Source organism: Ovis aries, chromosome X (assembly GCF_016772045.2).
Source record: "Ovis aries strain OAR_USU_Benz2616 breed Rambouillet chromosome X, ARS-UI_Ramb_v3.0, whole genome shotgun sequence".
Taxonomy (NCBI): domain Eukaryota; kingdom Metazoa; phylum Chordata; class Mammalia; order Artiodactyla; family Bovidae; genus Ovis; species Ovis aries.
Genome location: NC_056080.1, coordinates 128348710 through 128371213, shown reverse-complemented (window position 1 = coordinate 128371213; position 22504 = coordinate 128348710). Strand labels below are relative to the sequence as shown.

At 36.7% G+C, this 22504-nt stretch overlaps 1 protein-coding gene across 3 annotated transcripts in view; it reads right to left on the bottom strand.

The window, feature by feature from the left end:
* MORC4 (MORC family CW-type zinc finger 4) overlaps window positions 1-22504 on the bottom strand; it is a 67380-nt gene that overhangs the window by 31941 nt on the left and 12935 nt on the right. For all 3 annotated transcript variants that reach the window (XM_015105109.4, XM_015105110.4, XM_042241589.2), the window contains 6 exons: window positions 21623-21770; window positions 19116-19248; window positions 18672-18800; window positions 15508-15627; window positions 14004-14104; window positions 1781-1879 (listed from right to left, as the gene is read on the bottom strand). In XM_015105109.4, coding sequence (XP_014960595.2) covers window positions 1781-1879; window positions 14004-14104; window positions 15508-15627; window positions 18672-18800; window positions 19116-19248; window positions 21623-21770 — 730 coding nt within the window. The remainder of the gene's footprint in view (window positions 1-1780; window positions 1880-14003; window positions 14105-15507; window positions 15628-18671; window positions 18801-19115; window positions 19249-21622; window positions 21771-22504) is intronic.

Here is a 22504-nt window from a genome sequence, read left to right as displayed (position 1 = left end):
TTTCTATTCTCAAATTTCTTGATATGGTTCCAACAATGTTCATTAGAATAAAGAGAAGGGAAGTTTGCTAATATTTCTGAATGCCTACTATATGCCAGGTACTGTGCTAAAAAGGTTAGATGATCTAACTTAACACATTATTGGCTGGGGATTTTTGCAGAAATTAACACCTGTGGCTGGTGATTTGTTATGTAAGCGAATACTGATACGTCTCCAGTCAAATGTAAACTAATTTTCCTCCAATTAAAAAATTTAAAAATATAACATTTGGGTAATAAGACATATTAATATGTCTCTGTTCAATAATGAGTTAATATATGCAGAGAGATGAAGTAAACCACTACAGTATTGTAAAGTAAAATAAAGTAAAATAAAAAGATGAAGTGAACCAATACAGTATTGTAAAGTAAAATAGAAAAAGAAAAGAGTTAAATGTACCATTTAACGCAGTACTATCTGAAACAATACTACAATAAAAAAAAAAAAGAGAGAAACAAAGGAGATGGACTAGACCAATAATTATAGGAAAACCTGAAGGGTAAGCAAAGATGTACATATCCACCTCTCATCACCCTTACCATCCTCATGACTACCAAAGACTTGTGCCAAAATGCTGCTACCAAACCTGCAAAGAAAGGATCATTTCTCTCTATATATACTCCTAAAAAGATCGATATATATTCAGATTCATATGTATTCAGATATATGTTTCAGATTCTTTTCCATTTTAGGTAATTACAAGATATGAGTAATTCTGTGAAAGCGAATCACATTTGTGTAGTGTTTATAATCAGCTTTTCCCACCTTTTAATAGCATTAAATATTTCTATAGTATCATTTTTAAGGGCTAAAGACAGACTTGTTTTTAAATAAAAAAATTTTAAAAATATAACATTCAGGTAATAAGACATATTAATACATCTCTGGTCAATAATGAGTTAATATACTCAGAGAGATGAAGTGACTTACTTACCTAAGCTCATTCAACTATTAAGAATCAGATTTAATAGAGAACAGACTTGTGGTTGCCAAGGCGGGGGGGTGGGGCGGGGCATTGGGGTGGGGTAGGGGAGGAAAGGAATGAGAGTTTGGGATTAGCAGAGGCAAACTATTATACATAGGATGGATAAATAACAAGGTCCTACTGTATAGCACAGGGAAATATATTCAATATCCTGTTTCAACCATAATAGAAAAGAATATGAAAAAGAATATACATATGTATAACTCTGTCACTTTGCTGTATAGAAGAAATTGATATAACATTGTAAATCAATTATACTTCAATAAAATCTAAAAACAAACCAAAAGTAAGACTTTTACCCATGATTTAATTTCATGATTTTTGCCTAATTATTCGGAAATAGAGAATACAACATTCATATATTTAGGTTTTGAAGTAATACTCATAACATTTATAGATCTTATGACCTGAAAACAATTGTAATACATTAGATAATATATAGTAAAATTAAAAAAAAGAAGTAGATCTAAATTTTCAACCAAGGAGTAGCTGATTCAAATGGTCATCATCTTCCATTATATTACACTGACGACAGGATAAACTGATAATACTAAACTCGTCATATTTATGATCCAAACCATACAAGTGTTAAACCAGAAATGAAGAGGTTTAGAGAATGATGAAATTAGTACCTGTGATTTCCTGTTTTTAGTTAATTAAACTTCCTTATGTGAAAAGCATCATCTTTTCCTATTCCTTCCATTTGCCCTAGAGATGTTACCCCTGATACTTTTATATTCTAAATTTACTACTCACGGTATTGGCCTGACTATGGCCGAGGTCTCCAGATTCTCTTGGGAGGTCTTTTCCTTCCAATAAGCATTGAGCTTCTGGGCAAGGGCATTTATTGTCAACCTGAAAGAAAAAGAAAGAAGCATGTCAATGTTAAGAATTTGTTGAATAATTTTGTAATCTTTAAGATGCTCCCACTTAACGGAACCCAGCCATTTAGAATATTCAGCATAGGTTTGAGCATCTATACTTCAAGCAACTAGGATGGGAATCTACTGCCTTTGTAAATTATGTGTCAAAATGACAAAGTTCATAATGTTGAATAGTCACTTTGGTTGAAAAGATAAGATGGTCAGTTCAGTTCAGTTCAGTTGGTCAGTCATGTCCGACTCTTTGCAACCCCATGGACTGCAGCACACCAGGCTTCCCTGTCCATCACCAACTCCTGGAGCTTGCTCAAACTCATGTCCATTGAGTCAGTGATGCCATCCAACCATCTCATCCTCTGTCATTCCCTTTTCCTCCCACCTTCAATCTTTCACAGCATCAGGTTCTTTTTCAATGAATCACTTCTTTGAAGCAGGTGGCCAAAGTATTGGAGTTTCAGCTTTAGCATCAGTGCTTCCAATGAATATTCAGGACTGATATCCTTTAGGATGGAGTGACTGGATCTCCTTGCAGCCCACAGGACACTCAAGAGTCTTCTCCAACACCACAGTTCAAAAGCATCAATTCTTCAGAGCTCAGCTTTCTTTATAGCCCAACTCTCACAGCTACACATGACTACTGGGAAAACCGTAGCTTTGACTAGATGGACCTTTGTTGGCAAAGTAATGTCTCTGCTTTTTTTAAAAAAAATTTTTTATTTTTACTTTATTTTACTTTACAATACTGTATTGGTTTTGCCATACATTGACATGAATCCACCACGGGTGTACATGCATTCCCAAACATGAACCCCCTCCCACCTCCCTCCCCATTACATCTCTCTGGGTCATCCCCGGGCACCAGCCCCAAGCATGCTATATCCTGCATCGGACATAGACTGGCAGTTCGATTCTTACATGATAGTATACATGTTTCAATGCCATTCTCCCAAATCATCCCACCCTCTCCCTCTCCCTCTGAGTCCAAAAGTCCACTATACACATCTGTGTCTTTTTTGCTGTCTTGCATACAGGGTCATCATTGCCATCTTTCTAAATTCCATATATATATGTGTTAGTATACTGTATTGGTGTTTTTCTTTCTGGCTTACTTCACTCTGTATAATCGGCTCCAGTTTCATCCATTTCATCAGAACTGATTCAAATGTATTCTTTTTAATATGCTGTCTAGGTTGGTCTTAGCTTTTCTTCGAAGGAGCAAGCGTCTTTTGATTTCACGGCTGTAGTCACCATTTGCAGTGATTTTGGAGCCCCCCAAAATAAAGTCTCTCAGTGTTTCCATTGTTTCCCCATCTATTTGCCATGAAGTGATGGGAACAGATGCCATGATCTTAGTTTTCTGAATGTTGAGTTTTAAGCCACCTTTTTCACTCTCCTCTTTCACTTTCATCAAGAGGCTCTTTAGTTCTTTCTCGCTTCCTGCCATAAGGGTGGTGTTATCTGCATATCTGAGGTTACAAGTCCTAAAAAATACTGTGTTCTCCACATTTTAGAATCACAGTGAGGAGAAATGACATTAGAGACAACGACAGAAGACTACACTGCAGATAAGTATTTGGGGAGTTATTCAACTGTCAGATCACTACACGTAAACAATTCAGGACCAAGTTCAAAGTCAGAGGATCACATACTGTACCCTACCTATTACAAATCAATCAAACAGTAACTTAAAACATGTCTATATAGTTCTTCTTTATCCAAATGCTGATCACAGCAGTTACAGCAGCAATCGGTAACAAAGTCCCCTTCAACCTTATGACACAGCTGTTAGTAGAGGCTATGCCCCAATTATGGCTCTTGCCCTTTCTCCTTTATCTCTCTTCTTAAATGAATAACAGCAGACCCAGGGTAAAACAGTATGATGTGTAGAAAATCTGAATTTTACTTTGAAAAACTGGCAATTTCTAGTGACTAATTTCTGTTTAATTCTACAATTCAGGATTACAATTTAATGTATAGCTGTGCATACATACTTGAAATATCACAAATTTAGTATTTTTTAAAAAATCTCTTGACTCCCCAGATAACTCCCCATAGATTTTGTAGACCTTTCCTTAAGAGGAATTCTTCCTTAACTCCACCTTGCTCATATTAGATTCTGACTACACAGAGATTAAATGAACTTTCTTATAAACTCTTATTCCCCCCTCTGAACTACCAGCGTACCAAACTCTATGTTTATATTCTTTCCTGAAGTCACAGATGAAGAATTATTTCTTGCTTTCTATTAAAGTTTTATGTAAAATCTACTTTTTAAAAAAGATTACAGGGGCTTCCTTGGTGGTCTAGTGGTTAAGAATCCGCCTGTCAATGCAGAGGACACCAGTTCGATCCCTGGTCTGGGAAGATCCCACATGCAGAGGAGCAACTAAGCCCGTGCACCACAACTACTGAGCCCATATGCTGCAACTACTGAAGCCCACATGCCTACAGCCTTTGCTCCACAACAACAGAAGCCACTGCAATGAGAAGCCTGCACACTGCAATGGCAAATGAAGCGTAGCCCCTGCTCACTGCAACTAGAGAAGACCCACGCAGCAATGAAGACCAAGCATGGTAAAAATTTTAAAAATAGTTAAATAAATAAAAAAGATTCCATGGGATTCTGGAAAGCTGGTGGAGTAGGAGGCAGGAATCTGCCTTCCCATAAAGACAACATTTACACTGGCAGAACCTGTCTAATGTAACCATTTGGAATTCTGGAGTCTGTCGAATGCGTGTAATTTTCAGGGGAATGCTTGGATGACAAATTGGGAAACCTCAGCTCTTAGCTCAGTAGTAGTTACCCATCTCCTACCCCAGCTCCATGGCAGATGGCTATGCACACATTTCAAGAGTAGCTTACAGGAACTAGGATAGGCAAAAAGGACCTCTCCCTCCAAATATTGGGGATCTGTGCTCTGATCTCTGTTTGCTGCTTCTGCTCACAGCATCATGTAACCCCACGGTAACCCCAAAGAAAATAGCTATAAATATACATAAAAGGAAATGAGAATAATTCAAATGTTTCACTACAAAAAAATCAACATAAAAGGTGACAGTAATATAGGAAATGAAGGACAAAATATAAGATGTATAGAAAACAAACAGCAAAATGACAGACATCCTTTCTTATCGGTAATTACTTTAAATGTAAATGGATTAGAGAATGTGGAGAAAAGGGAACCCTCTTACACTGTTGGTGGGAATGCAAACTATCATAGCCACTATGGAGAACAGTGTGGAGATTCCTTAAAAAATTGAAAATAGAACTGCCTTATGACCCAGCAATCCCACTGCTGGCCATACACACTGAGGAAACCAGAACTGAAAGAGACACATGTACCCCAATGTTCAGTACAGCACTGTTTATAATAGCCAGGACATGGAAGCAACCTAGATGTCCATCAGGAGATGAATGGATAAGAAAGCAGTGGTACATATACACAATGGAGTATTACTCAGCCATTAAAAAGAATACATTTGAATCAGTTCTAATGAGATGGATGAAACTGGAGCCTATTATACAGAGTGAAGTAAGCCAGAAAGAAAAACACCAATATAGTATACTGACACATATATATGGAATTTAGAAAGATGGTAACGATAACCCTGTATGCGAGACAGCAAAAGACACACAGATGTATAGAACGGACTTTTGGACTCTGAGGGAGAGGGAGAGGGTGGGATGATTTGGGAGAATGGCATTGAAACATGTATACTATCATGTAAGAAACGAAGTGCCAGTCTAGGTTCGATACAGGATACAGGATGCTTGGGGCTGGTGCATGGGGATGATCCAGAGAGATGGTGTGGGGTGGGAGGTGGGAGGGGATTCAGGATTGGGAGCTCGTATACACCCGTGGTAGATTCATGTTGATGTGTGGCAGAGCCAATACAGTATTGTAAAGTAAAATAAAGTAAAAATAAAATTTAAAAAAAGAAAAAAAATGTAAATGGATTAAACTCTCCATCAAAAGACAGAGAGATGGGTAAAATGGGTTTCAACAAAAAGGCCAAAATATATGCTGTCTATGTGAGACTAATTTTACATACAAAGACACACAGTGAAAATGAAAGGCTAGAAAAGGATATTCCCTGTAAATAATAACCAAAAGAGAGCAAAGGTAGCTATTTAATATAAGTATCAGACAAAATAGACTATAAATCGTAAGAGCTAAAACACTGAAGCAACCTATGTCCAGTGATAAATGAATGGATAAGCAAACTATAGTACATACAAACAAAAGAATATTAAAAAAGGAAACTCAGCCTTAAAAAAGTAAATTCTGACATATGTACAACATAGATGCAACTTGAAGACATTAAGTGAAATAAGTCACAAAATGAGAAATACTATGTGATTCCACTTACATGAGGTACTTAGCATAGTCAAATTCATAGAGACAGAAAGCAGAATGGTGGGAATGAGGAGTTATTGTTTAATAGGTACAGAATTTCAGTTTTGCTAGATGAAAATAGTTCTGTAGATGACGGTGGTTGTACGGTAAGGGAGTTAGAGAAGGCGAGGTTCGGAAAAACAATGAGACCAGCACTTTATAGGAACAGATTACCTTTAATGAGGCCAGAAGGGGCAGCAGTCAGATTGGTGAGCTGCTGCACTAACCCAGGAACAGATTTAGTATATATAGGCACATAAGTGGAAATCTACTGTCTTACGGGGGCCTGTTCTTCTCCAAGGTTGTTTGGAGTAGTTATCTCTTAAATGGCTGGGGCAGGGAATTCTGGAGATCAGCCAGAGGCTGGACCGGCTGGGAGATGGACGTAATCAACCTTAATGTCCATTTTTTTTCCTTCCGGTGAGATAGTTCTTTGTTTTGCATAGAATGGTGGGAAGGACCCAGAGGGGAGTTTTAACTCCAGGCTATTTTGAGCCATGTAACTTTCCTTCTGGTGATGGTTGCATAACAATATGAATGTACTTAATACCGCCAAAATGCACACTTAAAAATGGTTAAGATGGTAATGTTATGTGTATTTTACCACAATTTAAAAAAGGAAAAAAAAGGAAATAGATTATGTGGTCATTAGGGGTTGAAGAGGAGGGGAAATGAGGAGTGACTGCTAATGGACAAGATGTTTCTTTTCGAGATGACAAAAATGCTTTAGAATTAGATAGTGGAGATGGTTGTACGGACCTCCCCGGTGGCTAAGATGGCAGAGCGTCTCCCTTCTATGCGGGTGACCAGGGTTCGATCCCTGGTCAGGGAAGATCCCCTGGAGAAGGAAACGGCAACCCACTCCAGTGTTCTTGCCTGGAGAATCCCATGGATGGAGGAGCCTGGTGGGCTATATAGTCCACATACTTTGTGAAAATACCAAAACCAACAAAGTAGTCATTTTTAAATGGTGACATTTATGGTACATGAATTATATCTCAATCAAACAAATAAAAATAAACCTCTGTTCTCACGTACTTGGGCAAAAAATATTGAGGCGAAATTTACATAGAGTAAAATGTATCTTTTTAATGTGTAGTTCTGTAAGTTTTAACAAATGCACACAGTCATGTAAATATTAATACCACCTCAATCAAAACACCATTATCATGAATTTTGACACTCCATTCCTTCTTGCAAAAACCTGGTTTGATTCCACTGTTCTACTAATCTCTTTCCTTTCACTTCCCCAATCCTGGTATATGTGGTCTATATCCACCATCTTCTCTTCATACTCCTGTCTTAATCCCCTATGATCTAACCATTGCCATTACACGAAATTGTTCTTTTTCCCAATCTCATTATTCTATCTGCCAATATCTACTAAATTTGAGACTTTAAAGTGACCTTTGAATCTTCCTCTCCTTTATTTTCCTTCTCCCATTATTAATATATCACCAAATTTTTACATCTTTTTTTCATAGTATCTGTCATATATTTCCTTTTTCACAGCTGTCTTATTTCAGACCTTCACCTCACATCTAGATTACTCAAATAGTATATAATTCTTTTTAACCTACCCTGCACCCTGTTTCCAGGTTTATCAATTGATATAATTCATGTAAAACACTTTATAAGACATAGAGCAGTACATAAGTATTTTATTCTTAAGACAGAATTATTTCAAGTCACCCTTCTATTCAAGAATAAACCATGAATTCTCACTGCCTAAAGTATCAACTACTCTAGCCAACGTCCCTCTAAGACAGAAGCTCTCAAACTGTCTCGGTTCATGGTACTGTACTGTCTCAAGTTTTTCATGGCACCCTTAGGTCTAAAGAAACATGTACTAGTTCCATTTACTAATGTACAAACAACAAGTATGGACTAAAATGTAGCATCCATCTGATTATATATATTAAAATATTTCTATTTCAATCTTAAATAGCCACAGTTACTTATAATGGAATGGGTATGCCTGTTGGATATCGAACAGTTGTTCAAACCTTGGAATCAAATTGGACACAACATCCCTAATTTCTTACTCAACACTGAATTTTTTGTGTATTGCTTGCTTTTTATCACAGTAATCACAAAAATTCAGATTCACAAAGATATGATGTAATCAAAAGTAATTAAATATTTTTATACCTAAAAGTGCGGTATTAGCATAACAAATACCTAAAAATGTGGAAGTGGTTTGGAATTGGGCAGTGGGGCAGAGGCTGGAAGAATTTCAAGAACATTACACAAATTGCCTGGATTGCCTTGAATACTGTAGAAATATGGATGTTAAACACCCCACTAGTGGGGCGCTCAGACGTGCAGATCATGGTAGAAAAAAATACAAACTTCCTCAGAGTATATCTAAGTCACTGGGAACAGATTGTTAGTAAAATTATGGATGTTAAAATTGTTGCTGGTAAAGGCTCAGAAGGAAATTAGCAACATGTTATTAGAAAACTTGAGGGAAGGTATTCCTTGTTATGTAGTGGCAGAAAGCTTAGCAGAATTGGATCCAATACAAGGTGGGAAGCAGAACTCCTAAATGACAAAACTGGACATTTAGTTGAGATTTTCAAGCAAAGTGCTAAAAGTGTGGTCTAGTGGCTGCTTGCTTACATAAAATGTGAGAAGAAAGAAATAAACTGAGGGAAGAACTGTTCAGTAAGAAAGGAACCAGGACTTGATGATTTTGGAAAGTCTCAGCTTATTCAGATTGCAAAAGATGCTAAAATGTAAATCCAAGGCAGGGGCTGGACAACCTTTTGCTAATATCTTAGGAAGATCAAAAGGTCAACGTACTCAGTCATACAAAAAGTTCTCTGAAAAGACTGAACATATGAATTAGATCTCCACCACCATCTCAGCAGAAGAATAGAAATAGGACTATCTAAGAAAGATCTGTCAAGAATCTCTTGTCTGAATCAGCATCCATGATGTATACCTGAGACCCACAAGGTTCTTGAGAATGGTACATTAATACTAAGACATTCATGTCAATGTATGGCAAAAACCACAATATCATAAAGTAATTAGCCTCCAATTAAAATAAATAAATTAACTAAAAAAAACCCTGCTAGATTGGCCTGAAAGGGACAGAGAGAGTGTGAAAGAAGGTTGTTGGACCCCCAAAACTCTACAGTCAAGAAACAAGTTGAAACAAGATGAAACTACTCAGCTACAAATACACGCTTGTGTGTGCGTTTGTGTTCAGTTGCATCCAACTCTTTTGTGACCCCATGGACTATAGCCCACCAGGCCCCTCTGTCCATGGGGATTTTCCAGGCAAGAATACTGGAGTGGGTTGCCATTTCCTCCTCCAGGGGACCTTCCCAACCCAGGGATCGAATCCATGTCTCCTGCATTGGCAGGTGGATTCTTCATCACTGAGCCTCCTGGGAAACACACATAAATACATGCTATCCTTCAAGAAAAAGGAAAGTCGAGTCTGAGGGTGGAGCCATGAGGACAGAATAGAGCCTTAAATCCAAAGGGTGCAGCTGAAAGCCCCAGAAGAGTAATTCTAGGCCTTGAAATTTAATGAAGTTAGCTTGCTTGGATTCCTTTTTCTGTCAAACTTTCTCCCTGTTTAAACTGGAACATCTATAACTGGTATCCTATGCCTGTTCCACCATTGTATTTTGGAAGCAAAATACAAAAAAATTTTAAAAGACACACACCTGCAGATGGAGAGGAATTTTACCCCAAGATGCATCAGACTCAGTATCATTCATACTTGATTTAGATGAGATTTGGGAATTGTGAGTTGAGGACATTAAAAACTTAGACTAAGTTGCTCTAAGAGTTGAGAGTTTGGGGGATGCTGGGATGGGATAGATGTATTTTGCATGTGTGATGTAAGTGGATCTTAGGAGGCCAGAGAGCAGATTGTTGTAACAGAATAATAGTCCTCCAAAGATGTCTATGTCCTAATCCCTGAAACCTGTGAATATATCAGGTTACATGTCAAGGGGGAAATCAAGTTGCAGGTGGCATTAAGGTTACTCATCAGCTGACCTTAAGACAGGGAGATTATCTTGAATTACCAACACAGTCATAAGGGTCCTTAAAAGTGGAAGAGTGAGGCAGAAGAGTCAGAATCAAATGAGATGTGATGACAGAAGCAAGGTCATCGGAGTGATACGATATGAGGACCTGACCCATCATTGATGGCTTTGAATATGGATGGAGGAAGAGGACCATGGGCCAAGGAATGCTGGCAGACTCTAAAAGCTTGAAAAGCCAACAAAATAGATTCACCCCTAGAGCCTCCAGAAATAAATGCAGCTTTGCAAACACCTTGATTTTAGCCCAGTGAGATCTGAGATGGACTTCTAACCTACAGAACTCTAAGCCAATAAATCAGAGTTGTCTTAAGGCACTAAGTTTGTGGTAATTTGTTACGACAGTAACTGAAAACAATTTCTACTGCTTATAGGCAAGAGTCAAGTACCACTGTACTCCCCTCAAAAATTTTAAATATCCTGTGGCTCCCCTGTGACTTCATTATGTGCAGCTTGGCACACAGTTTGGGAAGTGGGGCTTTAGGGAAGGGGTCAACAAACTACAACCTGTGGGCCAAATCCAGGCTGCTGCCTGTTTTTGTAAACAAAACTGTACTGAACACAGACATGTTCATTCCTTTACTTACGTCTGTGGCTGCGTTCATACTACAGCAGAATTGAGTACTTTCATACTACAGCACAGCTGAGTAGTAGTGACAGAGACCACACCGCCTATAAAGCTAAAACTATTTACTTCCTGGCCCTTCACAGAAAGATTTGCCAATCCCTGCTTTAGGATAGGGCCCTATGTTATCCATCTGACTCTATTCCCCTTCACTCTAGTTACATCCCCTTATCCCCAACTCCCCATATTCTTCCCATTCTGAATTTCTGTCATTGCCTTATTTAGCTCCTGCTATAATTTCATCCTGGAATTCCCCTCCCTCCCTTTTCTAAACCCTGTATCTTTAAGGCAAATCTTAAGTCACACTGTTTACTTAAAACCTTCCCTATCTGTTCTATCAGCAAATGTTTCCTGTACCATACCACTTAGTTCCAAATGATCAAACAGTTTATTGCTCTGTTTCATGTTGGTGACAATCCGTCATTACAATTAGACTGTGAGCTCCTCAAAGACAGCAACTGTGTCTCGAATATCTCTGGAAAATTCCACAAAACCTAGCCACTGTGCCATGTACCAGTGAGGTGCTCAGTTAGTATGTGTTGTTTGCATTTCTTAAGCTGAAATTCACTCTAAAAATGTTGTAAGCTTGAGCTCTGGTAGTTGCAGCTGAAATTTGATACCCACAACTATTAAAAGTGATATTACAAGTGATTTATTTGTAGACATTCCAGCAGTGTGATGGCTGAAACCTCTTTTAGCACTTTTGAGATCTATAATAAATACTCTTAGGATGACTTTGTGATGGCAGACAATCTTCTCTAATGACCCTCTCAAATTCCCTCATATATTAACAAAACACTTTTTTCAGTGAATATAAAACAGAGTGAAAAGGGAAATGATGTCAGAATTGGGGTGAGTTACACAAATTTCTCACCCTCAGAAGACTCTGTATGCAGGAGAGTATACTAGTTTTCTGTTTTTAATAAAATGTGCAGCAGATATTTAGCTACTTAAGCCCATATATTTAACTGAATAAACCTACTTTGTATGGAATACCTCCATTTGGATTCCCCTGCCATCACCTAAAACTCATCATACTGAAATGAAACATCACAAACCAAGGGTCTAATACCTCTAAAATTTAAAAGGTAGATGCAGGGGTGGCAGAGATGGCATAAGAGGATGTTACATAGTTTTAGTATCTAACATTTGGATTTCACAAATCTCAACTATTTGGTTAATCACCAGAAATTCACTACTCCTTTCACTCAAGAGAAATAGAATGACTTGGCTCTGGACTTTTGCCAAACTGATGTCATTCCTAAACTCTCATTCTTGTGAGTCAAGTCCTAATCAAAGATCTCCATTATGGGTCAGACTCATGTTTAAAAGACTATTTTAAACTAAGGGCAGGCAGTTATCATAATCACTGACTAGCCCTAGGGACCAAGAACCAATTACCCTGAAATTAATCTGAGGTTGTCATCCAAATAGTTATCAGTCTGTCAAATATTAAACCTAAAATTCTTATGGTTTCGTATAAATTAAGGCACAACCTTTAACTAATTGTATTATAGTTTTGGACACAAAACAAAAAAGGATTTGGGGAATTACTTTCCCCCTACTCTAACAAAAGATTTGCTACTGAGATTTCAAGGAAAACAACACCAAAAGTCCTCACGCCTCCTTTCTCCATACTCCCAGAACACCCTTTGCCCTTTCACATACTTTCCTCTGTTTAGAATGTCCTCCCCTCGCTTTGTTCACCTAGCAAACTCCAATTTTTCCTTGAAGTTCCAGCTCAAATGTATTCCGGTTTGTAAAGCCTTCCTTGACTCCTTTAGGCTTTATTTAAAGCTGCTTCCCATTTGGCATACAACCCTCATTAATACAATTATTTTATAGGTATTTAACTTTCTTATTTACATATAGGGGCTTCCCAGGTGGTGCCAGTGGTAAAGAACCCACCTGCCCATGCAGGAGAACTAAAAGATGCTGGTTCAATCCCTGGGTTGGGACGATCCCCTGGAGGAGGAAATGGCAACCCACTCCAGGATTCTTGCCTGGAAAATCCCATGGACAGAGAAACCTGGCGGGCTACAGCCCATGGGGTCACAAAGAGCCGGACATGACTACATGCTGTGTGTGTGACTTAACACACACACAGCATTTACATATATCTCATCCCATTTGTTCATAGGCATCTAGGATTGTTAACTTTCATTCTTATGTCCGTAATGGCAGAGGGGATATCTCATAATACTTGATGAAAGAAGAATGTATCATCTAGCCCTCCCTACAAGTTTTAAAACAAACTATTATACTCTGGCTTTAACGACTCCTTTGTCTCCTAAAAATAAATGAATGAAATATATAATGCTATTTGCAGCAACATGGTTGGACGTAGAGAGTGTCATACTGAGTGAAGTCAGACAGAAAAGAAATATCATATGATACCCTTTATATGCGGAATCTAAAAAGAAATGATACAAATGAACTTACGAAACAGAAACAGACTCACAGACTTATGTTGCTGGGGGGAAGGATGGGGAGAAGAGATATGTTGCGGAGTTTGAGATGGGCATGTACACACTGCTATATTTAAAATGGATGACCAACAAGGAACTACTGTATAGCCCATGGAACTCTGCTCAATGTTATGTGGCAGCCTGGATGTGAGTGGGGTTTGGGGGAGAATGGATACATGTATATGTATGGCTGAGTCCCTTTCCTGTTCACCTAAAATTATCACATTTTTTGTTAATCAGCTATTTCCCAATACAAAATAAAAAGTTTTTAAAAATTGTTTCACCATAAGTATTTTACTAAATAACCCCTATGCTCTTTCCATAATTTTTAAAGTTTATTTCAATTGGGCTCCATACATCATGCATCAGTGAGGTTTAATTTAAAAATCAAATCATTTTATTTATAATCTTAGAAAATAGATTTGAAGGAATTCTCAGTTAACTTATCTGGCTGGTTTTAAGAGATGATTTGAGAGTTTTCAGAGAACAGAATTATATCTGAACAAACCATTAGAAACACCTCAGGTTGGGAGTGACTCACCGGTACTCCTTGGTGTATTCAAAGTCTTGCTTATTGTAGGCCGGTTTTAAGAAATTGCACTCAATGACTCCAATTACTCCCACACCTTCTCCATGAGTTGGCTTAGAAGAAAAATAGTAATTTCAACACTTACATTAATGTTGACTGCCTAGAGGCACTTCCTTTTGATTCCAAACAATAACAGAAAGGTTATATAACATTCACGGGCAGGGAAAGGCCAGTAATATCTAGAGAAACACTGGGAATTTACTCCAATAGACTGCAAGTATTACAATGAATTGGAATCTCTGCCAAATTTTAGGGCAGAGATTTTCAAACTGTGATCCATAGATTCCCTAGGATTTTCCAGGAACACTCTACTTCACCTATGCTACCTCAAGGCACTTTCATATGTTTTATATTAAGGGATTGCCCTAAGATTTCGTTTGAACAAAGAATGACAATACTAAGAAAAAAATTAAGGTTATATACTCCTGGTCTAAGGAACTAAAACCAAACTCCATCTGAAAAAAATTAAGGATGCTATGTAATCATCACACTCTATTAAAATAAAACAATGTTTATATATGTAAGGCCACCAAACAACTGTGAAAGAGTCACACCTGTAGTGATTAATTACAAGTTGATACAAAAGATTTTTGGACTTAAAATCATTTTTGTATTCTTTAATGGAAGGAACTGAGTCAAAGTGTAATTAGACTGGCACACAAACAAGTTGTATAAAGATGATACAACAATAAAAAGAAATACAGGCTGCAAACTAGCTCTCCTGGGTCATATGTAAAACTTTGTCCTACTGTGTAACATAAAGCAGCTTATCATCCTTTGTGCTTTAGCAATCTCATCTATAAAATAGGGATGAATGGGATACTTGTGGATATTACCACTTTAAGCTGTCATTAAAACTTGAAGATGATGGTAATATTTCTATACTTCAGTTATAAAGCACTTTTGCATGATTTATTCCATTTAAATCTCTCAACCCTGTAAACTCTAAGGTAGGTAGAGCAAGTAAAACTACTATTGTTGTTTCCATTTTACAGGCAAGAAAATTGAGCCGCAGAGAAATTAAACAATGTAGCCAAGGTTACATGGCTTTTAGTTGGAAAAGCTGGGACTCAAATCCTGGTCATCAAACACTAAATTTTACGCATCTTCCACTTTGCCTTACTGTATCCACAAGAAAATGGAAAGCGCTACCTCAAACGTTAGTAAACTTATACACGTGGCAGATTTGCTGGTGCTCTCATTCTACCTCTTATTAACAGTGACCTAAAAAATGCATTCAGTAAAGCTCCCGGGTTAACATTTATGAAGAATGGTAAGTAGAAAGAGCTTCTGAACATAAGACAGCTCACTGATAACACAGAATTCCAGGATCAGATTTAGCAACCATCTCAAGATGGCAGTAAAAAGCTATTCATTAGTTTATCACTTTTGCAAAATTTAAATCTTCTTCCTACTCTTTTCAGCCTTCTATGACAAAGAAACATTAACTACTCACCTTCACCTGGCACCCCACCTTCTCAAAAGACTTTATGAGGCGGTTGTTATGATACATCATTACTCCAAACTGGTTATTATTCTTGCAAGAGAACCCAAAAGTTATTTTCACCTGCTTATTCTGAGAAGAAAATCATTAAGGAGACAAACACCAGAGGCTTTAGCACACAAAATGTTGCATTATATTATAGCAAATAAACATCAACCACCACTGTATATGAACTGGTACAAACTTCACAAAGCATTTTAAAAATCTGTATCAACAGCTTTAAAAATATTCTTAACCTTTGACCAAGTAATTCTATTTCAGGAATTTATACTACAGAAATAGTGAGAGAAGACCATAAAGGCTTATGAGTTATAGAGATTTATCAATGATTTATAATGGCTTAAAAAACAAATAATTTATATGTTTGACAATAAGGGAATGACTAAATAAATGTTAGTGTAGCCACATGGTCTGTTACACAGTTCTTAAAATTATGCCCTTGAAAAATATTTGGGAATATTAGGAAATGTTCAGAATATAATAAGTATCACTGAAAAATATGTACTATAAATATATGCATAAAAAGACTATAAGAAAATATATCAAAGTATCATCAGTGATCTAAACATTCATAAAACATAAAACATTACCTAACCTTTGCTAACTGCCTAATTTACTACTAGATAAATACATGGCACAACACAATTATAAGCAATTAGGTGTGTCCAGCTAATCATACAAAACACAATGAAAGCAAAAGCACAAGGAACAAAATCACTTTCAAAAGTAAAGGACAGTAATTCTGCTGGAAGGCAGCTATGCTCACCACTATACCACCAATGCACACTAATCCTGTTGTAATCTATTTCATGGGAAGAAGCTAACAAGCTTGAATAAATACAACAAAGAGAACTAATTATATATAAACATGAATAATTATGAATTTTTAGCAAGTCATATTTGATTTAAAAATCAAGGTAAGGGAGTGAGAAAGATAAAGGGGAGAGAAAGAACCAGAGATTTTCATTAAAACAAATACTAAAAAAAATCTTCATGTCTAAATGAGTTAAAATTTTTGTTACTTTTGCAAAAACTGATCTCCATTATCATCTCTAAGTAACAAGCTACTTGCATCAAATCCATGTGATAAATGGACCAGGTATGATATGAAGGCATAACATAAGTGATACATAACACAGTAATATTTGGCTCACAACATCCCATGTTCTGGTCTCCAGAAGCCCAATTCAAACCACAAGTAAGACCCCATTCCAATGCAAAAATGAAACAGGGCAAAAGTGCCCAAAACAAAAAACCAAAATTCTACACCACAAAATTAACACTTTAAAGATAAAGACTGTCAAATTGTTTCCGTTATACACTTTTAAACTCTAAATTATGATGTGGGAGTACACTGGAGTAGAAGGTTCCCAAATTATTATGAGGGGAAAGGACAAGAGGGGAGAAGAAGGCTTTGATAACTGAGAAATAAATAAGTTAGCATCAGTATCTTTTTCCTCAGTGACCTTTGGAGAAATTTTATTAGAAATTACATTTTACTCATAGCTGTAGTGAATTCATTTAGTCCAAATTCTAACAGGGGAAGGTAACTAGTTTAATGGGAAGGGAGGCTGAGAAGAGCTGAGGTATACACAGAATGAATGCTTAGAAGTATCCTGATAGAAACCCATAAGAGAAAGAAGCTGAAGGCAGAAATATAGTATATCCTGAAACAGTAGTTGAAAAGCACTTCTTTAGACTGGCTCTGTTAAACTTAAGGCACTAAGATCCCAGCTCCATACAGTGATATTATAACTAATTTACCTACATATGTTAATGATGTTAGCTCTGGCTTTGTTAAGCTGGGTGTGGGTTTTGTTTTTTTTTTTTAAACTTTCATAGTAGACAAGGATTGTGTTCTCCAAAAGGAGAAAATCAATCTGCTTATAAGTAACAACCATATGGCTATTTTAAAAGGGAACAGCATTTTCTAATTTTTGGTCAAGGGAAGAAAGACAAAGTAAGCTAGATAATGCCTCTGATAAAGTAAACAGTGTGTGAACAGGTTTCTTGGGCCAAGAGCTGAGCTTATTACTAGAAAGTAAATGACAAGAGCAATTCTTCAAAAGTACTTATGAATTCTCATCCTTTCAAACACTTGTTTGGCCCCCAAATTCATAAACAAAGACGGACCTAATTTCCATAGTTTGCCTTAAGATTCCTCAAGTGTCTGAAATCCATTCCCAGGGCAATCAGGGGGCAGAAGTGAAAGTGAGTAATTAATTTCTCTGCTGCTGCTGCTGCTGCTGCTAAGTCGCTTCAGTCGTGTCTGACTCTGTGTGACCCCAGAGACAGCAGCCCACCAGGCTCCCCCGTCTCTGGGATTCTCCAGGCAAGAACACTGGAGTGGGTTGCCATTTCCTTCTCCAATGCATGAAAGTGAAAAGTGAAAGTCAAGTTGCTCAGTTGTGTCCGACTCTTAGCGACCCCATGAACTGCAGCCAACCAGGCTCCTCCACCCATGGGATTTTCCAGGCAAGAGTACTGGAGTGGGGTGCCATTGCCTTCTCCAAATTAACTTCTCTGAATGGCTGCAATTATGAGAAGTACAAGGAAATCCATGTCAAATCTGTTGAAGATTACTCTCACCCTAGGTTTCCCATCTCCTAACTTCTATCAACATAAGTCTGGACTTCTTACAGCAAAACTCATAGCCTATTCAAAAGATTAACAAATTTAAGTCAACATTTTGCAACAAATTTAAGTCAACATTTTGCATATCAAAAATATGTAATAAAATTCCTGTACAAACCCAACAATGTGGATCATTCCTTATAGTAGAGATTCTCAAACTTGGTTACTCATTATAATCTGTGGAGGATTTTTAAATTAAAAAATATTTCTTATTTAAAAAAAAAAAAGAGATTTCAGAATCTACTGAACCAGAATCTCTAAAGACTCAGGATGCTGTATTATTTTAATAATTTCCAGGTGATCTCTGATAAAACTGGTGCATAGGTTGGTTTTATAAATACCTCCTTAGGATACAGTAAAATAGGGTTTGTCCTATAACACACATTTTTTAATAGGAAAAGGAAAGAGTTCTGTTTTTCTGTGCCAACTTGGAAATCTAATCCTGAAACAAAGAGGTCAGTTTCACGTAGTTGAAAGGATACTGTGAAGGTAGGTTTATATATATCATATCCTACGTTGGCCAGGCTCTTGGCAATCATCTGGGTAGTCACCTTCTTCTGACGCAGAAAAATTTTCATCCGTGGCTTCATGTATAGAATGCCACAAAATGCCTATGGAACAGTGAAGGGAAAGTTATTACACAATATTGCCAATTCTACTGACATCCCCATAAAACGCTGCTAGCATCTGAGATCTCATCTGGGCAAAGATTTGGCTCAGTTTGTATACTTTGTTATTCTACATCAACTACCATACTAAGTACTGCTGACTATATTAGCTACACTGTTTGACGGTGAAAAGGAATCCGAGTATAGGGTTAAAAGGTTGTCATCTTTATATAACTAAAGTGAGATTTTGTTCTGTAATATTTTCATGTTACAGGACATCTTACCTCTCACTGTTGAAGAAAAACCACTCTTACTCACCCGTAATGAGTACTCTGTTTCTGGCAGCTCAGAGGAAACGCCACCAGTCTCTTTTTCATCTGTGCCAAAATCTGTTACCAGGATATCATACTGATCTGTATCAAAGTCCAACTCAGACTTTCCATCTTTATTTCTGGGTAAAAGAGAGAAGTACCAATCTAACAAAAACTGGCTCCAAAGGACAAAAATGCACTAGGAACCCAAGAGAAAAGAAACAACATGAGCCAAAACTCAGATACCTATTTCTTTCCCTGACTACCAGTTCAAAGGAACTATGTGTTACTTGCTTTGAAGATCACACAATATTTAAGGGTATTTCCAGTCTAAACAATTCTGATATGTTTCATAGAGGTGTGATACTAAGTAGCAAAGGAAAGAAAAAAACAAAGGTGGGAATGTCTGTGATCTGATAAATCAAATGGATACATCAGCTATTCTTGAGGCAGGATCTTAATATAGAATTGTTAGGTAGGTCATTCAACAAAATTCCCCCCAAATGAATAAACAGATGAATCAAAATCTACTCTTTCTAACTTCAGTAATAGTGTAAGGACTAATAAGATTTCCCCAGATCTAATTCTATTTCTTAGAAGAAAAAAAAAAGGTTGTGATAGAAACAACATATCCTTATTAGTCTTCTAGGAGATCATTTATATAATTGTCATTTAAATATAATAGTACTCATATTCCTTTCCTAAGGATATTTCTTCTCATAATCCCTTCAGGTCACTTAAATATGGTCTATTCCTAGACCCTGGGCTACATCACTAACAACCGCCAGAAGAAAAAAGGCAAAACTCATCTTTGTTACTGGAAAAAACTCCAAACAAATGATGGATTACAGAGAAAAAACATATATCAGAATAACGGTCCCCCAAATTTGTTCTGTGTAATGGCAGTCCCCCAAGATACTCTTAAATATGAAATAAAGATATAAAGTCTGTATAATCAAATAAAATTAGAGAGACAGTTTCTGATTTCCAGAGCCAACTCTAGCTCTAGGGACACCTTCTTCATACTTCAGGCTCCAGAGGCTCAGAGTTGCTGTGTTGAAAATGTAGCTCCTTTTTCAGGGCTGAACCAGAGCCACTATCATATGTATCCTGTATAAAGCTCAGGTCATTATAACAGTATATTCTATATTTTCCAGGATAATCCTGATTCCTGCTACCCATCCCACTCTAACAAATGTACTCTGAGGAGATTCCTGTCCCCCACGGCCCTCACCATTCACTGTCCAAGGAAAAGAGGTCTGGAGAGACAGTTTTTTAAATTTGGAACTGCACACTATATTGCTCTCTTAAATATTTTCACTGTATGTTGAAATAACGTTAACATATTAAAGCCTCTCAGAAGTGCTATAATAAAGTTATGTGGTAAGCTCTGTTTAAGCCAGCTTTTCCCAAAGTTATTTGACCATGGAATCTTATTTATGTAACACCTAGTACCATATAACTGAGAAACAATATACAAAGAGAAATGTCTGCTGAGAATGTGTTTAAATCACTGGGAATACTTCATGAAAATGATCCTTTATAATATAAATTATATTACTTGAGGTTTTCCTAGTAGGACACAGGAGGATGTAAATTACCTTACTTTTTTTTCTTTTTAATTCAAAGTACTTTCTTTTTTTTAATATACACATGTATACCTGTGGCGGATTCATGTTGATGTATGGCAAAACCAATACAATACTGTAAAGTAATTAGCCTCCAATTAAAATAAATAAATTTAAATTAAAATAAATAAATTATATGGACCACCACAGTTTTTTAACTAAGTTTTACCCAACTAAGAAATGAGGCAAAATACCTGACCTATGGAGAAAAAGAAGAATGAATATATCTGATACTGGGTTCTATTAAACATAAGAGTAGCACTTCTATTTTATATTAAAGATTTTTTGGTTTCAATGGACACTATTTCATTTAACATGATGAGGTGAGACAAATGACATATCCTAAACTATTTCTAGGTAGCTTTATTAGCTCTAAATATATGACCTGAAGTCAACTTCATTATAGTTCAAATTTATCTGCTTCAAAGATTTTTCTATTTCTGATCCAACTACTCTGAAGGCACAAATACACATATCCTTATTATTTTAAGATTGTGTTGTGCTTTGTTACCCTAAATTTTCTTCCTTATACTTCATTTTCACTGTCAAATAGGTGAAATACCTATCACTGACCTATCTTTAAACAGTGTCTGTGAATATACAATAGATATTTATAATGGACTTGGAAGATTTTAGAATAATATTGAACTATCTTGATGGTAACAGCTTCAGAATATGTATACAGGTCTTTGCATTATTAAGCTGCACATTTTACCACTGTCTCAAACAGAGCTGTGGTTCTAAGAAAGTAAAGGAAAAGTATGCAATGAGATACAAACATGTATCAAAATTTATCTACTCTGCTTCTCTATAGAAGAGATTTATTAAAATATGCTTCATTGTATTGCTTCTGTTTATTAGAATCTATCACTCTTGGATACTATACCTGCGGATGTTCCAAATGAGAACACGAGTGCCTTTTTTGCCTGGGATGGCATCAAACTGGGACAGCAGGTCATTTTCACTGTTGAAAATTGAATAGTTCAAGATGGCTTCTAGGCTAGGCAAGGAATCCTCAGTAATAATCATTTTTTGTAAAACCAAGTATAGTCAAAGAAAAATTATCATCTTCAGAGGATGCTATCACAGGAATATCTGCCTTTTGAGTTGCATGTTTAGACAAAATATAGACATAAAAATATAAAGCATGGACATTACTGCTTCAGAAGAAAGGGAAGCAGGTGGGGGGGGGTCAGAATGCAGAAAGATTATAGAGACAAATACCAAAATCAGTTACCCTTGCAGGATATTGCTTCAAAAATTTCATGTAAATTAAGACAATCCTATACTTAAGAAACAGATCAAAGTCTGAATTTTTAGACTCTTTGGAAGCAATGAGTTCAAACTTTATTGCTATACTGTCTGCCTAAAGAGAACCTGGTATCTAACAAAAATAATAGCTTGCCCAGTTATAGAAAAATGAGCTATTCAGCTGTCAGATAAGCTAATGAACAGTATGTTTCTAGGAGGGTGACACAAATATAACTACTTTCATGGGGAAAAAAGAGAGAAGGCCCCAGGGAACTGGACCGTAGGAGTAGGGGGGGGAGGGTGGAGATAGTATATAGATCAAATCATGTAACAATGAAAACTGCAAAATAACAAAAACATTTCTCAGTTTCTTCCAATGATCCATTTATTTTACCAATGTTTAATAGGGTGAAATTCTAGTTAACTTTAAGACATCTGAATACCTCTTTAAATATGAAAACTTTTGATAGCTGGATTTGACCTAAAGAAAGAGGTTTCTATCAAAATTGTCAGGTTA